Here is a 23195-nt window from a genome sequence, read left to right as displayed (position 1 = left end):
GTATCAAATACAATATAGATCTTTTAACTCTGTTTTAGTCCATCTCATAACAACAGACTCACCTTGGAGACTTCAGCGTTGACGGTGACCAGTTTGACCACCTTACATGCCAGCTCACGCCCCGTGTCATGGTCAAAACACAAATACACCTCCCCGAATGCTCCGCAACCCAGTCTGTTGCCTTTACGCCAGTTTCTCGGGCACTGGGGTGCTGTAATAACCACAGTGATAAATGGATTATGTCTTACATCAAAGGATACCTAAGCATCAGAAAATTGTATGGTAGAAAGGTTATGGTTCATATAAACCTATTCACAACAAAAAATACCAAAGCTCCACCTGACTTCATTTTTTATTGCCTTCTAGCATTTTTATTTTACTAGCGTTTTTTTCCATTCTGGTTCATCTTTTTGAAATTACAGTTTGTTTGTTTTTTATTTGGAAAGACACCTAAATGTATTGTTTGTAATTATTCGGTCTTGATTAAAATTAACAACAGCACACTATACAATCTTTGTATGGAGGGCTCTAGTTATTGTTAATCCAGACCAAATGAAGTTGTTTTGATGTAGGTCAATTCATTATCTTTAAGTTGACTCACATTTTGAGTATGCAGGGTTATACAATGGGCTCCCATCCTGACTGCTCCGTTTGAATAATCGGCCCTCGGGGGAGTCCTCGGGCTCTGGCGGGAAACCGGAACTACTGGAGCTTGTACTGAGGGTTCCCTCGCTGCCCCGCGACGCCAGAGATCTGAAATATAGATCATACAGGAGTAGCTGGTTATCTTTGAAAATCTTGTTCTTTGGTCAATAACGAACAATTAAGAGTAAGTTGCATCTTCATAAACAAGCAATATGAATTTGTTAAAAAAGCAAATCAGAAATAGTATAGTGAACATTACAGTCTCACTTAAACTTGAAGTTATTACTCTCTTGTTGTTATTTGTTGGTAATCATGTTAATTTATCTGTCCTGTTGTGCATCCTATGATGATACTATTCTAGTCAAGGCCATCAAACCCATAAACCCCATTATCAATAATCACCAACCAATGTGCATACCAAGTTTGGACACTATATACCAAGTTGATTGGAAATGCCCACAATTTTTCTTCTCAAGGTTACCTTGAACTTGACCTTTGATCTATTGCACCCCAAATCACTAGGGGTCAGTTATTGATCATGACCAAATTCAATTCCAAGTTTGAAGACTCACAAAAGTTACTGATTTGAAACGAAATTGTGATGCCGACATCGACACCACAGGACAAAGCAATCCATATGTAACGACCATGCTTTGCAGTGGAGACAAAATTGAAGCAAATCAGTGCATTCAAGGATAATGCATGTAAATGGTCAGATTTACAAGTCTTATTTATCATAACATTTGCTTAATAGATCCTACAATAATATCATGGGTAATTGCTTAGAAAAAAAAACATGGTTGAAAAATACTGACAAAAGGTAGATAGCTGACAGTTTGTTTACAAAAAGCAGATTGTAATTTGTTTGTTCCTTAAAGGCCTACAGTAAATAAGATTTTGAAAGACAGTGATGAATTACGACGACCAACACAGGTGAACAGCCCCTAGCATGCTTTCCATCATAGCTTACCACAAACCCTGATGATAGTACTTGCCACAAATTAATAAGGATATACTGTTTTTAAATTAAATGAAAATCGTTAACCATATTTTACCTCGAAAAACAAGACTAAGGGATGGATCAAAATTGTTAGAGATTTTTCCTTCCCTCCGTGGGAAAGAAAAATCCCCCCAAATTTTGATCCATCTGGCTCTAGTCTTTGCTTAATGTTTTTAAATATGTGTGAAAAAGAAAATTAAAGACTAGATTGCTTTGTACAATAAATCTAACTTATAACCAGGCATGTACTCCATACAATACAGTGCTTTCAGTAATTAAAGATATGGGGAAGGGGTACGGGTCCTACAGAAGAATTATATGTATGTTACCTGAGGGAAATAGTTTGAGTGTCCGTGCGCACTTTAGCGTTCATGGTCATTCGGGGATAGGTACGGTGGGATTCTGAGTTGGAAGCTGCAGCGTGGAACGGGTACGAGTTACGTGGATAGGTCCCGAACCGTTGATCCATACGATCTGAAAACAGACAAAAATCTTGTTTAATAAACATCGATCATTTTACTTTTCTGAATTATTTTTTTTTTAACAGATTTAATTTATCATTAATTATCAAATATCAATTGTTTATTTTCAGATATAACTATCACACTTAAAGCTGCAATCTAAAAGATGGACAGTTTTGACAACCTTTTTATTTTTTGTCTTAGAATGAGCCAATTTTAGCGTAAATATCTGGAAAGTAGTGATATAATACTGGTGACAAAATATCAGTTCAAAGCAACATTCTTGCTCAAATATCATTTAAATTTACACAAAAATGAGTCAAGGACATGGTCAAAAACATAATCCGGACTAAGCGAGAATTGGGTAACACACAAACTTGAAAAGTTTGAATTTATACAGAACCCGCATGTTAATTTACTAAGTCAGGGGAATTACAATCACGAATTTCACTCAAAATTTTACATCTTCATGACATTGTATTTTTAGGTTTTGTTTTTAAAGTTTCATACAGACATACATTATTTCTGATATATAAGATTTCTACCAAATGCATATATAATTTCTACTGATTACATAAGTAAATTTCACCGATGACGTAAATAATTTCGACCAATGACATTAGTTAATTTCACCCACGACATAAATAATTTCTAGCGCTACCCGCTTATCATAATCACATACCATACTCCTCTGGAGGGCCGTCGGAGAGAATGCTGCGCCGTGTGTCTCTTCTACCCCTGGGAAATGTCTCCCCACGATCACCACTGAAACAGACAAAATCAAATACAATTACAGTTGACCAATACAATAAAACATAGTTTGATCAGATTCATAATAGTCAAATATACTGCTGACTGTTCAGAACTTTGTTAAAGTTAACAACGCTGTAACATTATAGTTGTTAACTGCTCTGGAAGTTAAATGGAGACCCTTTTGATCTGCTGTGGTTCTAACAATTTTTGAGACAACTGTTTAAGCTGTTCTTCTTGACATTTAGATATGTTAACACATCATCATATAGTTCACGATTAAAAACTGGCAACGATGTCGTTAATCACGTTAACTTATACAAAGTTCTGAACGATCGACCCAAAAAGGCTTCTTTTCGTTATTTAACTATAATTAAGCAAGAAATTTAAAATCAAATTGGCTTTAACAATATAACACAATTTGCTTGAAGAATACCAGTTTCTGTTTTCAGTGCATGGCAACTTTTCTGACAAAAGTGGGTAACTGTAGAAACTTCTCCCCCTCAGTACTTTAATAGTTACCTCCCTTAGCTAAAGACACTTCACAATATTAGTCATTGTGTGATCATCCTGGTGATATATGACTATACTGGTGTCAAACTGCTTTTTTCCCCGAGCTGTCAGACTCTACCAGTATGGTTTATCTACAGATGTTCATTCTATTTTTTTTGTCAGATCCTTTACTGGTTCTTTATTTTTGTTTATTTATTTTTGTTACTTCCAGTTTCTAGAAATTTTGATACATTTCTAAAAACGTGTTGCGATTATGTTACTAACAGTTTCACACAATTCATGAAAGAAATGTTATACAAATAATTTAACAAGTAATATTAGAAGTAACACACTCAAAACGCTGTTGAATGACATAAATCTTAAATTGTATGCATGTTACAAACAGCATTCTAGCCTTACAGTAAATTAATCCCATGGAAACATTCAACATTAGTTCAACACACGACCTTGTCAACATAAATTTTTAGAATAATGGACAAAATATTTTAATAGCATCGCCATAATTAAAGACTTCCTAAAAGGATATTTCTTATTACAAGATGAATATAACAATGGTTGCTTTATTTTCCAGAATAAAGGGTAAGTCTTCAGTGATTTTTTTGGAGTAATTTACTGCCTCCTAAAGGCTGTTTCCCCTAGCGAAAGTGTTCATTTTTCCCACAAATTCATGATATTTTCCCAATTAATTAAATACAGATTCTGTGAATGAGTAAAACAGCAATGAATTTATCAAAAAATAAATAAAATCTTGATAAGACTAGCTCTTTTACTGCATAATGTATGCATACAAAGTAAAAACATGTATATTTGATATGATATTTGATATATATAGCATAATTTTGTATTCCCCCGCCCCCCCCCCCGGTCCAGGGAATAGCAGGAACTTTGACTTTCAGTCCAGCAAATCCCGGGTAAAATCCCGGGCCTGCATGGACAAACTACTGGTTAAATCCCCCCAAATGCCCCCTCAACCCAGGGACATCCTAGGTAAGGTCCATTCCCCACTATATTCGGCGCAAAAACAAAACCACCACATTCACCCAGCACTGCGGGGCCACCTGGAAAGCAAAAACATGGCTCCTTTCCCCCGCTATTCCCCCCGGACCTGGGGGGGGGGGTGCAGGGGGGATAGGTGGTTACAATTGACTGGTGCATTACTGGCAGCTGGCATAAAACTAGAGTCACCAACTGTCAATTGGCTTAACATTCAGGGACACAAAACTAGAGTTACTTACTGTGCACTGGCATAGCAACTGTCCAGGGAGTTGTTGCTGTCCGACAGTAAACTCTGCAAATAGAAAACAGAAATTATAATAGTGATAGTGAAATATTTTGTTTACCAACCAAAGTGAGAGATGCATTAGAAATAAGATTATGGCATCAGTTTCGTTATATTCGATATGTGAAGAACTGCACGTATTGAAATAGTGATAATGGAATTCCATTGGTGTTGACTATTATGACTGTCTAATATGTAATCACGTTTAATCACATTTAACCACATTTAACCACGATTGATATAAATGGGTTGACTGCAGTTAAAGGGACTTGTTCAAGTTTTACTTTAACCATTATATATTTTACAACGATTGTGAAGGAAGTTATGATTCCTTATACTATATCACTCTGGTTGGCACGATGTTGCGCGAGAGTGTGGTCTTGTGTTTTTGGGGAAAACGGAGTACCCTGAGAAAACCCACTTGTCCGGCTTGGTGACCACTAACCAACATCACATGCGTTGAGAATCGAACCTGTTCGCCTTGGTGAGAAGCGTGTGCGCTAACTGGACAAACGTTCACTCGTTCACGTTTTATAGTGTCAGACATCAGAAAAATAATTTGATTTGGAAAGGGAATAAAAAATGCTTGTAACAATTAATGATTTGATATCAACAAAATTTAAAAAAAATAATGATTGTTTAAAGCTGCACTCTCACAAATCAAAAAATTTGACATCTTTTGTATTTATTGTCTTGTGGAATCAGCCAATTTTTGTGTAAATGTCTGGATACTAGTAATATAAAACTGCTGACCAAAGATCAGATCACAGGTTTTCATATTGAAGTTGAAAAAATGATGTTTAATATGCCAAAAAAACTCATTTTTCTTTAGGCATATAAACGCTTTTAGCTATTAAACAATAATTGAAATATGATCTGATCTTTTGTCACCAGTCTTTATCACTGGTGTCCAGACAAATATTGGCTGATTCCAAAGACATAAAATAAAAGAAGTTATCAAAACTGTTGATCTGTGAGAGTGCAGCTTTCAACAGTTATTTAAAAATATGATAAAAAAATTCCCCATTTTGGCAGAAAAGAATTATTAAAGTAACACAATGACTTCAGGCTTGGATATACAAAGTTCTTTTCAAATGAGTATGACTGCCAGTTGCTATTTACTGTTGATACAAGTAAGTAAATTAACTCCATTTCAAACAAAATCATATTGCCATCATAAAATCTCTGAACGAATCCCTTTAAAATGTAAAGGTAACACCGTAACAAAGAATTTGATTTCCTCAAATAAATAATGCCATATTGTTTTTATAAATTTAAAACGATCTAACACAATCCATCTACCTGGATAGAAAAATGCTGTAATGAACAGGTTTCTCGGTCTGCATATTGTTTTCTTTCCATTTCCCTTAAAGCTTTACACTCCTTTTAACCACAAAATGAGGTTGATAGATCAGTCTCTAACATTTAAAAACTTCTTTTGTCTTACTGAAGCCAAACAATATTGCCTTAAAAGTGTATCAAAGTAGTGGACCTAAATTACCCAAGCGACAATATGGTAAAGCGAACATGCACAAAATACGGTATATTCGATGAAAATATGCAAAATTATTCTTGGGGGATGATTTCCAAACCCCCAAAATCACATTCAAAGCCTGTATATTTCTAGGTCTTGGGGATGAGAGGGCCCAATCTATGATCTTGAAATGGGGATGAGAGGGCCCAATCTATAGTGCCCCCCCCTCCCCCCACCCCCTCCCTCCCAAGGTATGCATCCTCTCACACCAAATCCTGGATCCTTCCCCACATGTATACAATGATGGCTGTTACTTGGTTCGAGATCAAATTGCCAGGTGAAATAACAAAATGTTTTGATATAATCACATAAATATTAAGTGTTATCATTATATATTACGTGTGTGTGGTTTAGTCCCATTGCGGTGCATTTATGTCAACAACAAAAACAACTCAATAACAAAGAGATAGGGTTACCAAACAAACTTACAATTACAAAACAAACTTGTAATAATGTGTGAAATTAAATTTTAGAATCTTTTTGGGCTTAGCTAAAATATATGACTATCAAATTTCATTGAAAGAGACTTTAATGAAATTTGTATTGATAAATAACCTATTTTTGTTTATATAAACATTTGTAAAATGAATAAGATGGTTATCAAAGTAAGATGTAAATTGTCTCTACCTCTACAAATAACTTGTTCCATCTATCTCCTAGTCCCGCATTGTAGAAGCAAGTCAAGTATGTTTTGTTTATTTGGTTCTGAAACGTCTTTATATTGTTTAAATGATAAATGTTTAGTTTTTGGAAGCCTTATAAATCTGATTTTTGTTGTTGATATTTTTTAAATCAAAATTGTACAACTTGAAAAACTTTGTGAAGAAGAAGATCGATGAAAATTTGTATGGTGTTAGAAAAACTCCCCCTGGACTCATTTTCACTGAGGATGTCATGTAACATATAAATAAGGCGTAACATTCTGTTCCCAGTTTCCCGACCAACCATTATTTTTTCCATCTGTAACTCTTGGATTTCTTTCTTACTGTTAATTTTTACTATTCTTGATTCATGCCTAAATATATTGTTTATATTATAAAAGAGCAATCTAGGAAACACTAATACAGAACGAATGTTTTTTTTAAGTGTGACAATCATATAAACATCCCGACCTACTGGCACTTGTGTCTTAAGGAAGTGGGAAACAGAAACAAACATTTTAATATTTTTCGGCCTTAAAAAACATAATTTCGACATATCTGACCGATACGCATGAATGCTACCTGCACTGAATAACAGAAATTACTAATTATTCTAGAATATTAATGCCAAGTTTATACTTAATTCATCAAGGTGTTTTTTTGGCAGATTATTAATGTCAAACGTATGATTATTACCATGATATGTATCATAATTACGAATGCTAATATATAACTGATGATGCTTGAATGTTAAAACATTCTGAAATAAATGTTTTTATACAATTTATTCAAAATTATAAAACAGGGCCAGTATCCACTTGTATGTTGAATTTAAGTTTTAATATCAGACTCAGAAAACCAATATTTAAGTCTTTTTTTGTACAAGTGCTATTATAAGAGCAAAGATATGATATAAATTTCTGTATCCATCACAAATAAACTGTTTTACAATTAGGAACACATCTTTTGTCAAAATTAGTTACATTTGAGATATTTTGAAACATTTAAGATTATGAAAATGTCTGAGCCTGAGTCTAAAACTAAGTAATAATAGACTCAAGACATTAGTGAATACACACCCCAAGTATGATTTTAAAGGGACTGTGTCACAGATTGGCACCAAAAAAAGTTTTGCTCTGTAACGAATCTCAGGACAATTATCTAATAGAATGTGTTACGCTTTGATATCATAATTGTAAAAAAAGTACCAAAATGTAAAAAAAAATTGTGTCGGAGACCGGGTTCGAGCCCGCGTCGCCAAAATTGAAGTCCATCGTCTTACTCACTGAGCTACAAAGGCTTATTCTTATCGGGTGACACAATTAAGCTATACACCTACCTCGGTAATATCACGTGATAACACCGACTAGCCAATCACGCATAAGGAATGAATTCTACCTGGTAGACATACCCAGTAATCTTTTTTAATGGAAAAATATGAAATAACTGCTAAACTTAAATAAATTGTAAACTATGTGGTACTTCAGTTAGTAAGTTTCAATGCATTGTACACATCGATGCCAAGTTTTTGTCAGTTTTTGACATTTTTTTTTCTGCTATTTTATCATACGTGAGACAGCCCCTTTAAAGGCTAAAAAGGTTGAGTAAAAAGAAACTTCTGCTGCAGCACAATTTCACACAACTCTCAATGTCAGTTTAACACTTTTAACCAAACATTCACAAAAAAATTCAACTGTTACAAATTTATGGCTTTATAGAGGTAATATGTATACTGAGGTATTCTTTACAAACGAGGCATTAATGATGGTAAAAAATATCAGCAATGTGAAATAATAATGTAATAAATATGACTTGGGAACATTCTCACAATTCAATATGCGTCATTTAAGACTACAAAATTTATGCAATATCATGCTTTCTCGTTTAAGGCCACATATTTACCAAATGGAGCAAAAAATACTTAAGTTGTACCTGGGAAGACTTTCTCATCCTTAACACATCATTTCAGATTTATCCAGGGTCTAATCGTGACTTCCGTAAAACTTTTGTGTGTATAAATGAATGATTTGTTTACCTCTGTTTGTAATTTAGATACTCGTTTAGGGTACTTGTCGACAGTTTTGGAGAAAAACATGCATAATTCAAAAACTATTAATGCAGATTACATATAAGCCTGTATTAACATGAATGGCTTCTATCAAAACAGTCAGTATCGTGAAACAAATATTTGCTCATACCAGTTTAAGAGTAAACATCGTTTTAACAGATATTTCATGCTATTTGTTTGACCAGAAATGGCATGATATCTCTTTTTAGTGCAGTTGTTAGCACATTTCTTCTTACTACGGCGTCCCTCTGGTTTCGATTCTTAGCCTGGACTTTGGTAAGTTTGTTTGACGGTCACAATGCCTGACAAGTTGATTTTTTCCAGGAACACCAGTTCCGAACACAAGACCATACTCAAACATAACATTGTGTTAACGAGAGTGATTAATATGCGACAGTTCTTCCCACAACACACGACCACACTCTCGTGTAACATTGTGTCAACGATTAAGACTAAGTGTTTAATAAAAACTTGTTTCACAATTGTTGTAAAACAAATAAGTTTAAACAAAAGCTTAAGCTTCTTTTTAAAGATATTGCAATTGTTTACTTAAACAAAATTCGGTACATTATGTCCTACATGTTCTATAACACATTAGTACTAGATTTGGAACACAATTTTCGAAAAAGGTTATAAATAAACAAAAAATATTGTTTCTGGTATATAACTTTCATTCCCCTATTTTTCCCATTGAGAGCTCACTCCTACGCAGTGCAAAATTATACACGCTATAAATCATAGGAGCACAAGGTCGGATAACAAATGGTGCATCGTTGTTTATCTTGACAACGCAGTTATTGTGTACGGAGATGGCTCGGGTACTGTAATGCTTACCAAATTAGGATAATTATCTCGTCTTTATATGCTGATATGTTTGTAATCTGACCCGATGTCACCCAGCGTCTCGACTTAAACCTTTATGTCACGGCGAAAACTTCTGTCTAGGACTCCGGTATTAAATGGTCATAAAAGAATGTAATTCAACTTCATTAATGTTCCATGTTCTTTAATTAGCCTAACTTTTTATTGATAGAATCCATCTACTTTTGTTTGTATACTTTTCATTTTGTAAAATTGTTATTGATAGAATCTATATCTGTTTATATACTTTTCATTTGTCTACTTTTTATTGATAGAATCTATATTTGTTTATATAGTTTTCTTTTGTATACTTTTTATTAATAGAATCTATATTTGTTTATATATTTTTCATTTGTTTAAAGTTCTTATTGATGTATTTGTTTAAGGATTATTAAGATATTATCTAGATTTTAGATTGACCTAAAATAAGAAGTGAAACATACTCTACAATAACTTTTAAAACCAATTACGCAGTTGAAACTGTTTATGTTCAACCTTACTGAACTTAGATTAAAACAAACATTAAACATCCGTCGTCTGAACGATTAAACATGTTTGAATTTCATGTCTTTAAAATGTTATGACCTCGTTGACTTTAATTTGGCAAATTGTCCAATTGTAACATTATTTTTGTATGTAAATTACTCCTGTTCTAGGCGATCTGAGCTTATAAAATGCCTCAAGTTGACACGGAAAGGAGTAATTGAAAATGTCATAAAATTTTGCATTATAGCAGAATGCTGTTACAAAATCATTAACATTTATCACTGGCGTCTAGGACATGCTTTTAACCCACCCCCGCCACCCTTCAGAATTGACTAGTTACAACTAGAAGTACTGTTGGTGATTGTATTAAAATTGCTTTTTGGTATTATGGAAATTATGACATACTATCAGTTTTCAATTTACGACTTCTATATTTCTGGTGAAACATACAGGTGTAAAATATTATTTTCGGTAACAAAAGTTTATTAACTTATAAATGTGAAATTTTATGTGTTTTGTATTTAAAGTGAAATGGAGCTCGATTTTGTCAGAAAGTTAAAAAAAAAACTGTATTTTCAAGTTCAGACTTGATAATATCATCAACATTTCAGTAAAATCATCCACCCACCTCTTGCATTATTTACACAGGTTTTCAAAACAAGCAACTAAAATGAACTTTTCATTCTGTTTTTTTTTTTTAATTTATGACTTTAATCAGATTGTTTGAAAATCGCATCTCACATCTATTATAAACCAAAACTGCAGTTTTTCAACCAAGAATATGAACAGCTAAGCAACACCCAAAAATACACATTCACAAGCTTTTTTGAGGGTCAGTATCATCAGTTAACAGTTGAAAATTCCCTTTTTATGTACATGAAATTATCTCCCAAGGATTCTGGATTAAATGCTCCAGTCTATTAGCTATTTCGCGCCCTTTAATCCACATCGGGCCCATTTTATCCATACCAGGCCACTATTATCAATATCAACCCCATAATATCTATATTGGACCCCTATTATCCATATCTGGCCCCTATAATTATCCATATCTGGCATATTTTATCCATAATAAGCCCCGATTAACCATATCGGACATAGTCGCTTACAATCAAGTCACAAGGAAAAAAGCACAATCACAGACCTACATGGATATGTTAAGACTAAATACGGCCTCAGAATAGAAATAAAACGGGAAATCCTTCGATCCGTCTGAAAATTATGCGGGCAATACCTAATACGATTATCACAGAGTAAACTTACATCTTTTTCTGGAATGAACTCTCCATCACTCGTGATAGAACTCGTTGACACGCTGTGATTATACGACCTGTCATGTTCCGGAAGAGAGCCAGGGGGAGGACTAGGGGAATCCCTGGTCTAAAAATAGAAACAAAGATGGTGGACTAGGGAAAGCCTGAATCTAAAAATAGAAACAAAGATTAGGTGAACTTGGAAATCTTGAATCTATCAATATAGAGTTAATATCTGAAATAAAACATTTAAAGCTAAATGAACTGTTCTGCCATAAAACATCAACATATGAAAAAGTTTTTGTCTACTGTTACTCTAACAGATACAACATCTTAACATGAAGATAGTTAATATTACAGCATCTTGTGAGTAAAATTCAGCAGAGAATAACGTTTTTATTTGAGATTTGTGAATATCTCTTATAACATGAAAAAATAATTAAATGCATATTTTAATAGTTTATGTCATTTTAACAAATGATGTTCCTTTAAAAGACCATCCCCAATTTCATCTATAGTTTGTCAGATTTGGGCAATAGAATAAGGAGTGAGCAGGCAAACTAAAATTAAAAAAAAAAAAAAAAAAAAACCAGGACAAGGCAATTTCTAACCTGCATGTTTTTGTTTTTTTTCATTTTTCAATTATATATGACATCAAAAGAAAACATTCAGGAATTTAAAATAAAAATAATTGGGGAAAATAGGAGTTGTCGCTTAAACCCTTCTATTTTTTTTGCACTTTTTGATGAAAAAAGGTCATGTAGAATCTGAAAAACACTTTCAACTTGAGTTGGCCTAATACTACGACTCAACATTAATATTTACATGATGAGATTTCGATGTTGTGATTCGATGGTTGAAGGGCGGAGATGAAGAGTTGGTGAGGAGGAGGCGGAGACTACTGATCTTGTCGTTCTTATCGACCACCTGTACTGCGGAGTCCAGGCTCCCTTGGTTCGTTATCTGGCCGAATATCTGCAAACATATACAAACAAGATTAAAATAAGTAAATCAAAATTACAATATTATTGTCATATGGCTGTCTGTGATACTTGATTCCCTGGAGATTATTGGTTCGAAAATGTTATCGTTTAGGCTTACCCCTGTGAAATATTAATAAATTGTTCATGAATGATCCATGTTCTTTTCTTGAACTGTTCATGAACCAAGTGCATGAACTAATCATGAATGTTAAATGGCCGCTTTCACAAAAATTCATGAAAAGATTAGTTAATGAATAATTCATGAATAGTTCATGACTTCATGGGTGGCCACTCTTACAGATTGACAGTTTTGACAAATTTTCTTTTTTTTGTCTTGATCTTAACAAAAGTGCCCTAGAGTGAATCTCAACGCCTGCTGGTTGATTTTTAGTCAAGAAGGGGCATAACTGTATCTATGAACATTTAAACAAAGTTTCATTTGAATATTTTTAACATTTTTTTTTTATTTAAACGTTGGTCGAGGTTAAACATTTTGCACTACAAGGCAGACTCTTGATGACACGTCAGAACAATGCTATTATAAATAACTTTACATTTTCTGCGTAAAACAATTTATTTAGCATGAAGAATTGAAATATATCACAAACTCTATCCCTTATATCATTAAAACAATTTAATCATCATCAAGGATCAATTTCCTTGGGCAATTAGACAGTAATATAAATTCCCAAAACAACATAATAGAAACCAAAAAATTTGGTTTTCAAGTTAAATTTCATCATTACTCGATCTCATCAATCATCATGATTTAGGTTTTAAATATTTTTCTTGAATATTAATATTTATAACAGAATAGAACAGAACAGAACAGAACAGAACTTTGAATTAAAATTTCAAGTTAAAAATTTTCAACATCGAAAATATTAAGTACCCTCAATTTTTTAACAAATTTATTCATTCATATTGCCTTTATTATTTTAATCTTTTCCTTCCCTTTTCCATATTTTTAGTGTAAAAACATAGTTTAAGTTTACTTGAAAATCAACTTAAAAAAATCACATTTTTTCACTTATCACTCAGTTGATTTTTTTCACTGACAATACTTATTTCTTGATGAATATATTGCCTAGGATCAAAAAATTTATTTGACTGGAGTGTAATAAAAACAGAAGTTCTCATGGCAGACATCACTCAAAGAAGAAAAACCTTTTGTGCTTTTGATATGAATGAAATTATTCAAATATTAGCTTAAATCTCATTCAGTAAGAAATGGAGCACTGTTAAATCCACGGTTATGATAACATGGAGCTTATGCCTACTATAAACATAAAATTTACATAATATTAAGTAATCATAACATACTTAAGACCATAAGTGGGGGATTTTTACCGACACATTTTGCCATTTTTTTTGGAAATCATCGCTTTAGAACAAACACAAGCTTTTAATATAAGTTAAGTTAAAAAAGGAGCCTGTGATATTGTTGCCCGAAAAATTACACAATGTTAAGCGCCGGGTTTTGAGATTTAAGTTAAGATCATACAGGTCTGAAGGGGAGGTAACTATTCAATAACAACAAACCCCTGCTATATATTCATAATATATCAATTTTATGATATTGAAATTCAACATACATCAATTTTACACAAGCCTGTTATTATGTGAAAGTCAATGGCTTTAGATTTAACACATGCTGTGCTGTTTATAAAAAAATGATGCATACCCCTACCACTACAAAAGGTGATATTATGCGGACCAAAAACATCCATCAAAATCCATATTAAATCTATTTTAAGAGCTTTTTAAAACTTGTCTTGTAAATGGAGCTATTCCCTTGAACCTTGTTCACGAATGTAAACAACAAACTTTACATTTAAGTAGTAATTGCCATTACTCTAGCTTAAACATTTGTTCAGTGGTCCCCCTTAATTAGTTTAAGGCCCTAACCCTTTGCTAATTATAATAAGTGCTCCCATGGAGTCAGCCGAGGAAGAAACAAAACTCAACAGCCTAATAGCAGAAATAAATAATAAAGCCACGCTCGTATTCGAAAATATTGGAAAATAATCGCTTTTTAAATTTATATGCTTTCGACCAATACTTTAAATGCTAAATAATGAGTTTAAATAACTGTTAAACTCAAAATTTTCAAATGATTCAACTAAATGTACATATGAAAATCCATTATTTTGTTCATGGCTGTAGCTTTTCAAAGGGGATTAACTTATTACTATGTATTTCCAAAAATCAATAACAAAAAGGGAAATAACTGAGTCATGGAAGTTTTTACCATCTGGGATACTCTTGTTCAAATTGTTCCTTTAAATCATTCTTTTAATTAACTTTAAGATACAGCAAATGTATATTTCAGTTTGTATCAAAAAATATATGAGGGGGTGGTAGATATCTTGCCAGGTTAATTGTGTCTGATATGAAACTTTTTTTTTCTTTTCTTCATAAACATATCATTACAACTGAAGCTATATAATTTATATTCCCATGCTTGTTAACAATGAACACTATTAATACATGTGTGAGTATCAAGAGCAATAACTCTAGCTGAAACATCTCGTACAGTTGTGCCCCTTTTTGACCTTGTTGGAATCCACTCTATTGTTGTTTTTTCTTTCATACGTTCCTTCAATTAACCTAAAATCATACTGCAAATGTAAATTTCAGGCCATTTCAAAAATATCTTAATTAAATCTACAAAATATTTTAGTTAACCTTTTGCTGAAAGTGTTATATAAACCATGGCAGACGTTAGGCATACACAGACACAACGTTTAGACTTGTCTTCCAATTAACCGAAATTCTTTCCCCACAAAAAAGGAAAAATAACACCAAAACTAAGTGATCAATTCGTATCCATTACCGTCAAAATTGCAGTATATACATATAAGCCTTCAAATCAAGGTCGGTGGTGCATGACATGCTTGTACAAACATTGCGAATAATATTTGTGTCACGTTTCCTTTTTTTAAGTCTATAGAATGTATTTTGTTGCAATAAAATGTAAGCAATCTTAAGTGTTTTACATTTAAACAGCAGTTTTGGGGCTGTATTAATTCAGCAAATAACCACCTTTAGATTTTACATAATTTTAAAATTGTATTAATTGGTCTGTAATGCACCGGTCGATTGTAAGCCCAGCCACCCCAGGTCCGGGGGTATACCGGGGGAATGGACAGTTTTTTTACCTTCCAGGTGGTCCTGCAATGCCGGGTGAATGCAATGGTTGTGTCTTCACGCCAAAAATATGAATGGGCCTAACTTAATAGTGTCCCAGGGGTGCTGGGGCATTTTACGGGGATTTTACCAGTAGTTCGTCTCCGCATGGCTGGGATTTTACTAAAGCTTGGCTGGACGGAAATTCAAAGTCCCCGCTATCCCCGGACCTGAGGGGCTGTGGTTACAATTGACTGGTGCATAAATATAACTGGCCAATAGACTGTATGGAATCACTAAGGTGTGTCTAAGGAGGACCGGGATGATACAGAATATGACCCGTTTTTCTTCTGGAATAATACTCTACATATACTATAATGCAAAAATACTCTTTATCTATAAATAAAATACTGAGTCTTATTAAACTTTAAAATCTATCATACTTTGGCCTAAAAGAAATACCTGTGTTAGGTGCCACCCAACCCTACGAGGCAATACCCCTCGACCCTAAAGTTTTATTACCGTAAATAAAAAAAAAATCAAGATTCTTATTTTTAGTTGATGTTGACCATGAAATTCATACGACAAAGTATTAATTATCTAAAGAAAGATCTACCGAAATGTCATGGTATTTCTTGCATCTGGAATTTTTTTTCAACTGTGCTTAATTTTTTATTTTTTTTTAAAAACTCTCTCCCTACCTAGCTTTTTGTACACCATTGCGCGAAATTCAGATAAAAAATTCAAGGGCCTAATCAAAATGTGTACTAAAACAGCAGTGCCGTAGAGGGAATGCCAAAGCTTGTCCGTTTATTTGTTCCTTTTTTTCAGTCGGACCTGGGGGCATAACATTAACATTATTACTGCCAATGTGTACAGTCGGACCTGGGGGCATAACATTAACATTATTACTGCCAATGTGTACAGTCGGACCTGGGGGCATAACATTAACATTATTACTGCCAATGTGTACAGTCGGACCTGGGGGCACAACATTAACATTATTACTGCCAATGTGTACAGTCGGACCTGGGGGCATAACATTAACATTATTACTGCCAATGTGTACAGTCGGACCTGGGGGCACAACATTAACATTATTACTGCCAATGTGTACAGTCGGACCTGGGGGCATAACATTAACATTATTACTGCCAATGTGTACAGTCGGACCTGGGGGCATAACATTAACATTATTACTGCCAATGTGTACAGTCGGACCTGGGGGCATAACATTAACATTATTACTGCCAATGTGTACAGTCGGACCTGGGGGCACAACATTAACATTATAACTGCCAATGTGTACAGTCGGACCTGGGGGCACAACATTAACATTATAACTGCCAATGTGTACAGTCGGACCTGGGGGCATAACATTAACATTATTACTGCCAATGTGTACAGTCGGACCTGGGGGCACAACATTAACATTATAACTGCCAATGTGTACAGTCGGACCTGGGGGCACAACATTAACATTATAACTGCCAATGTGTACAGTCGGACCTGGGGGCATAACATTAACATTATTACTGCCAATGTGTACAGTCGGACCTGGGGGCACAACATTAACATTATAACTGCCAATGTGTACAGTCGGACCTGGGGGCACAACATTAACATTATTACTGCCAATGTGTACAGTCGGACCTGGGGGCACAACATTAACATTATTACTGCCAATGTGTACAGTCGGACCTGGGGGCATAACATTAACATTATTACTGCCAATGTGTACAGTCGGACCTGGGGGCACAACATTAACATTATTACTGCCAATGTGTACAGTCGGACCTGGGGGCATAACATTAACATTATAACTGCCAATGTGTACAGTCGGACCTGGGGGCACAACATTAACATTATTACTGCCAATGTGTACAGTCGGACCTGGGGGCATAACATTAACATTATTACTGCCAATGTGTACAGTCGGACCTGGGGGCATAACATTAACATTATTACTGCCAATGTGTACAGTCGGACCTGGGGGCACAACATTAACATTATAACTGCCAATGTGTACAGTCGGACCTGGGGGCACAACATTAACATTATAACTGCCAATGTGTACAGTCGGACCTGGGGGCATAACATTAACATTATTACTGCCAATGTGTACAGTCGGACCTGGGGGCACAACATTAACATTATAACTGCCAATGTGTACAGTCGGACCTGGGGGCACAACATTAACATTATTACTGCCAATGTGTACAGTCGGACCTGGGGGCACAACATTAACATTATTACTGCCAATGTGTACAGTCGGACCTGGGGGCATAACATTAACATTATTACTGCCAATGTGTACAGTCGGACCTGGGGGCACAACATTAACATTATAACTGCCAATGTGTACAGTCGGACCTGGGGGCATAACATTAACATTATTACTGCCAATGTGTACAGTCGGACCTGGGGGCATAACATTAACATTATTACTGCCAATGTGTACAGTCGGACCTGGGGGCATAACATTAACATTATTACTGCCAATGTGTACAGTCGGACCTGGGGGCATAACATTAACATTATTACTGCCAATGTGTACAGTCGGACCTGGGGGCATAACATTAACATTATTACTGCCAATGTGTACAGTCGGACCTGGGGGCATAACATTAACATTATTACTGCCAATGTGTACAGTCGGACCTGGGGGCATAACATTAACATTATTACTGCCAATGTGTACAGTCGGGCCTGGGGGCATAACATTACCATTATTACTGCCAATGTGTACAAAGTTTCATTTGAGATGTTTTTTATAGTTCAGGCCATAAAAGGTTAAAGTTTTTTCCCATCAACAACAACGCCCACAATCATGACATTATCAACTACCTTGACATTTTTCATCGAAAAATAGATGACTTTGTAAAAACAAAACTACAATCTTTGAATTTATTTCTTCAAGAATATATCAATGTCTTGCAGCCTTAAAAACTTTATAATGTTTATCTGAAGGAAATCTTTTTATAACGTAATAGTTTAAAGGATTCGGAAATTACTAAATTTTACATTTAAGCCGGGCAAGTTTTTTCAATTAAATGTGAAATACAGTTAAACATTCACACAGATGTGATAACCAGTTACTAAATATATGTTCCATTCAAACCTGGCCCTCTAAAGAAAATTTAGAAATTAAAATCAACAAAATATGTAAAAAAAATAGTAAAAAATGCTATTATTCAAAAGGTAACTTAGTTCATATTGAAATCTGATTGAAGAGATCTGAGCTATTTATGCATCTTAGCCATCAAACAAGACAATTATGTGCACTGTTCATTATGTAGCAGTTGAATGAATTAATGTCAGGGGTAATATTTATTCCCGATTAAGAATAACATGAATTGGAATTTATATTTTCTTTTCAGTAGTTAAGCTTCTAAATCCAGGTATTCCTACATGGAGGCAAAAACTGAATCGGCATGCACCGAATTTTGCATCAAGATAGTACGCATTTATTCTCCTTAGAATATGATTAAAATTATTGCCTGCATACTTTTGAAAAATCGTATTAACGTTACAAATATTACGGACTTGAAATCAATTGTTCCACTTTCCAAGAATAAAGAGTTTTCACCTATTTTTTCTGACTTCTTCCCCCCACTTATTATCTATCCCAGTGTATTATCTGCGTTAAATTTAGTTTTATTTTATTGAATAATCTTGAATGATTTGCACCAAACAAGCAAAAAACTGATCCAGCCAATTAGTGCACATAGGGAAAGTAAACATACAAAAAACAGTTTATAAATCTTGATCGAGTTCAGCTTTGCACACAATTCATTATCTGAAATTCTGACTTAAATGACACTGTAATTAACGACATTCATTCATTTTTCTACTCATTTTTTTTTAACATTGAAAACCTGTCTGTTAGCAGGTAATTATGACATTCAAGTGCCGCCAATTGCAAATGCTATTCAGAAAACATAGCAACGACATTGCATATACACATATAAATGCAAACTTCCATTCCTTTTGTGAGATTATCAAGAGGGCAAAATTAAACAAGAGGACCACAATGGTCCTGCATCACTCATCTGAGATAGGTGATAAAAAAAGTCACTGCTTATATACATTTAATTTGAAGAATTAAATTCACAGAGTATGAAATCCCTTGAACCCTTATTATTTAAAAAAATAGACAATTATTCCAGTGTAAAAATATATCTGTGACATTCTAAATAATGAATTTTATAATGTAGCAAGATTTGCTCCCCTTGCTTCATAATTGAACTATGAGATTTTAGTGGATCTGCATGAAACTTATTTATTTTATGATTAAATCATAAATATCAAGTGGAAAAGTTGCTCACGGTTGAAGTTAAAGCAGGTATTGATGTTTTTTATTGTATCATTATTATACAATAGAAAAAATATTTCAGATAGATTTTTAAAAGTAAAACAGATATTTGGCCATTTTTGTAGTTGTTGTAGTTCAATACTTATAGTAAATTTGTAGATGGACACCCAAGCATTATTAGATTCCTGTGAAGTTTCAATAAATTTGACTTAGTAGTTTCAGAGATGACAATTAAAGCAAAATAAAAAGTCGGCCACTTTGGTGTTGTTGTTGTTGACAAATTGCAACATCTTGTATCTTTGTAGAAAGTCACCATTAAGGAAGCTTCCATTTAAGTTTTATTGAATTTGGCCTGATGGTTTCAGAGAAGATGTTATTCAAGCAATTTTTGACAGACATAGGGACATACGGACGCCGGACGAAGATCAATCCTAATAGCTCATCTAGAGCACTTCGTGCTCAGGTGAGCTAAAAAATAACTCAACCTGAGTGACAGGAATTGCTACACAAATGAATTATTGCCATTACTACCTGTTAAACAAAGTTTTTTTTGTTTAATTGACATTCAATAAAACCGTTTTTTATGTTTAAATATTTAAGTAAAGTTTTTACATGAAATTAACAATGACTACTTTATAATGACAACACCAATCTATGACAAATATTTTGAATCCAAATATAGACTTGCTATAAGAGCATTTAAGACATATCACATTATTTTCTTTTTGATGTCACATACCTCTCCATTAGCCTGTGTGAAGGAGATGTTGAGACGGCAGTTGAACAGCTCTTCAACCTTCGCCACCAACTGCTCATACGTGACTGGCCGATGAAGCAACACTTGCCTGCAAATAAAACAGTTAGAATTATTACCATTTTATAAGGTCAATGTTTATTATGCCTGTATGCATATTTCTTGAACTATCAGCCATTGATATGATGCTTTAGTGTTCAGCTCTTTCATTCACCAATGGAATCATGGGACACTGGTTCAAATTTAATGATTAGGAAATCTCCTAACAACTAAAAATCCATTAAGCAGATTACAACTGCCCAATTTCCGGTTAGTCAGTTAAGTCCTTAATTGGTTTTATTAAGTTGAGTTATTGAGAAGCTCATTCGTGTGCAATGGCTAAGATAAAGGCATCCCCGCATGTCTTTTCCCGCTGAACACTTAAAGAAGGTTTGCATTTAATTTTGGTCTTCAAAACGACCAGACGGCACCAGGCTGCCAACCTTATCAATTAGAAAACCAAAACTAAACACTACACTAAACTATTACTTTTTTCTGCATTTTCTGTAAATGTGGCAATTTCATAAATATTGAATGGTTTAATTTACATACTTATACTGTTCTATACTTTTCTATTACAAACAAAAACTAATAAATGTGTTCAGTTATACGTACCCTCTTAGAACTGTTAGAAAATCATTCGCTGAATCAGAAATTTCTAGTGATTCATTGCTGCGATTCAACGCAAATTTCTAATAAAAACATATTTTGTAAACATCTTTCCACTGGGGATTTTCTGAGCTGAATATTGGGCAAAACATTTATTTCATTGTCAGAGTGAGTCAAATATCTAAGACAGCCTTCGTAGTTTAAAAGCTGTCACTTCGGGTAGGAGGAAAATGTCACAAAAAAACATCTGTTACAGTTAGTTGAGGAACACTGTTTACAACCATCTAATTTAATTATAGGACTAAATGCCAAAAAAAAAAAAATGTTTGTTTTTGCATGAATTAACTGCCCCTGAAAAATAAGGTACGTAGAATTTTTGTTATTTTTAGGTAGTTACAAAGTGTATAAATATCACTGTCATATTCAAAACTGATCATATGGTCTTGATTTACTTATGTATGGCTGGCCTAACCATAACTAAAGAATGCTCGCTCTAAAACAAAATTCAGCGTCCAAAATTTTATAGGGTAGGTTTAAAAACTTGATTTTTAAAAAAAAATGTAAAAGCAGGGTGTTCTGGGTAGGAAATTTGTCACCTGGGCACACTTACTATTCATGTCTAGCAATTCCAGGTGTCAGTTTCATTAAGAAGTACTTTTCGGTAAGACTGTCTATAGCTGTTCACACACTGATTTTAGCTTAATTATAATAGGCTGATAGGAATAACACCTGGATCATTTTCTATGGGGAAACCAGTCAAGTCGATTTTGGAGAGGCCATGACAAATTGTACCTGGAGTCACAGGCTTGAACCCATGACTTTGATGATGGGCAGATGAACTCTTTCAGCGATCAGCTACTAGATTGGCCCTTAATTTTATTCTTGTTTTTTACAAATGTTTAATACTTCGTTGTCACAGACTGATAAAAATATGGGTCAGTTGGGGGGGGGGGGGGGGGCAGTTTGCAATACCCTATGGACACATTTGGGTCACCAAATTAAAAAAAAAAAATTTATATATAATATATACATTAGGGTTTATTAGTATTTTAGAAACTCTGTTTTGATCCTGGAGGTTGTATTCGACTCCTGTGGATGTTTGCAAATTTAGATTTCACGAGGCGCAATCTGAGTGAACTCAATATTTTGCAAAAATCCATGAGAGTTGAATATGACGTTTACAATCCAAACAATGTACTATTATAATCCTTTTCTTATATCATTACCTAACTGCAGTTAACTCACATACAAGACACAATATTTTCATAATAAATGTCATTTTAATGATGCTGACTCCTTTGTTTTGTGATGTCATGTTAACATCACGCAATGATACGCTTATGATGTGACGTCAGCAGTGTGGAATACGGCCGTATGGCACTGGATTGAAATACAGACAACCATATTTTGCAATATCATGTATCGCATGTGGTTTGATGACGGGTATATAATTAATAAATATATAAATTTAAATTAAATAAAAAAAAGAAAAATTATACTCACATGGCTGTAAAAAACACAGACAGGTCAGTCGGGTAACCCAAACCACACAAAAAACAATTTATATAATAAGGCCTAATAAGAGTAATTCCTGTTCCTCCTCAGCATCTAGCCAAGTATCAATCATGCACTTTTTGTTCTTGGTGCAATTTTCTGTGAGGATGTTTATATTTTGGTTAATCTAGCCAGGATAATCCCCCAAAATCCCCGGAAATATCCATCTTCTGTAATGTTATTGTTAATCTTTTTCTCAGTTAATCCACCCATCTCATGTTCAAAGGGAATTTTAACAAACTCAACACATGACAATAACATTTGTGCCTGCATTCCATCGAAACAAGAACAAGAGAACTGCAAACGGATGCCAACACCAGT

At 34.1% G+C, this 23195-nt stretch overlaps 1 protein-coding gene across 1 annotated transcript in view; it reads right to left on the bottom strand.

The window, feature by feature from the left end:
• Positions 1 to 23195, bottom strand: part of LOC128242901 (mitogen-activated protein kinase kinase kinase 2-like) — a 75062-nt gene that overhangs the window by 9356 nt on the left and 42511 nt on the right. The window contains exons 6-13 of the mRNA XM_052960324.1: positions 20658 to 20763; positions 12317 to 12466; positions 11502 to 11618; positions 4605 to 4657; positions 2789 to 2871; positions 1975 to 2119; positions 602 to 753; positions 63 to 211 (exon numbers count right to left, since the gene is read on the bottom strand). Coding sequence (XP_052816284.1) covers positions 63 to 211; positions 602 to 753; positions 1975 to 2119; positions 2789 to 2871; positions 4605 to 4657; positions 11502 to 11618; positions 12317 to 12466; positions 20658 to 20763 — 955 coding nt within the window. The remainder of the gene's footprint in view (positions 1 to 62; positions 212 to 601; positions 754 to 1974; positions 2120 to 2788; positions 2872 to 4604; positions 4658 to 11501; positions 11619 to 12316; positions 12467 to 20657; positions 20764 to 23195) is intronic.

This window comes from Mya arenaria, chromosome 8 (genome assembly GCF_026914265.1).
Source record: "Mya arenaria isolate MELC-2E11 chromosome 8, ASM2691426v1".
Taxonomy (NCBI): domain Eukaryota; kingdom Metazoa; phylum Mollusca; class Bivalvia; order Myida; family Myidae; genus Mya; species Mya arenaria.
This window is presented reverse-complemented; position numbering and strand designations above follow the sequence as displayed.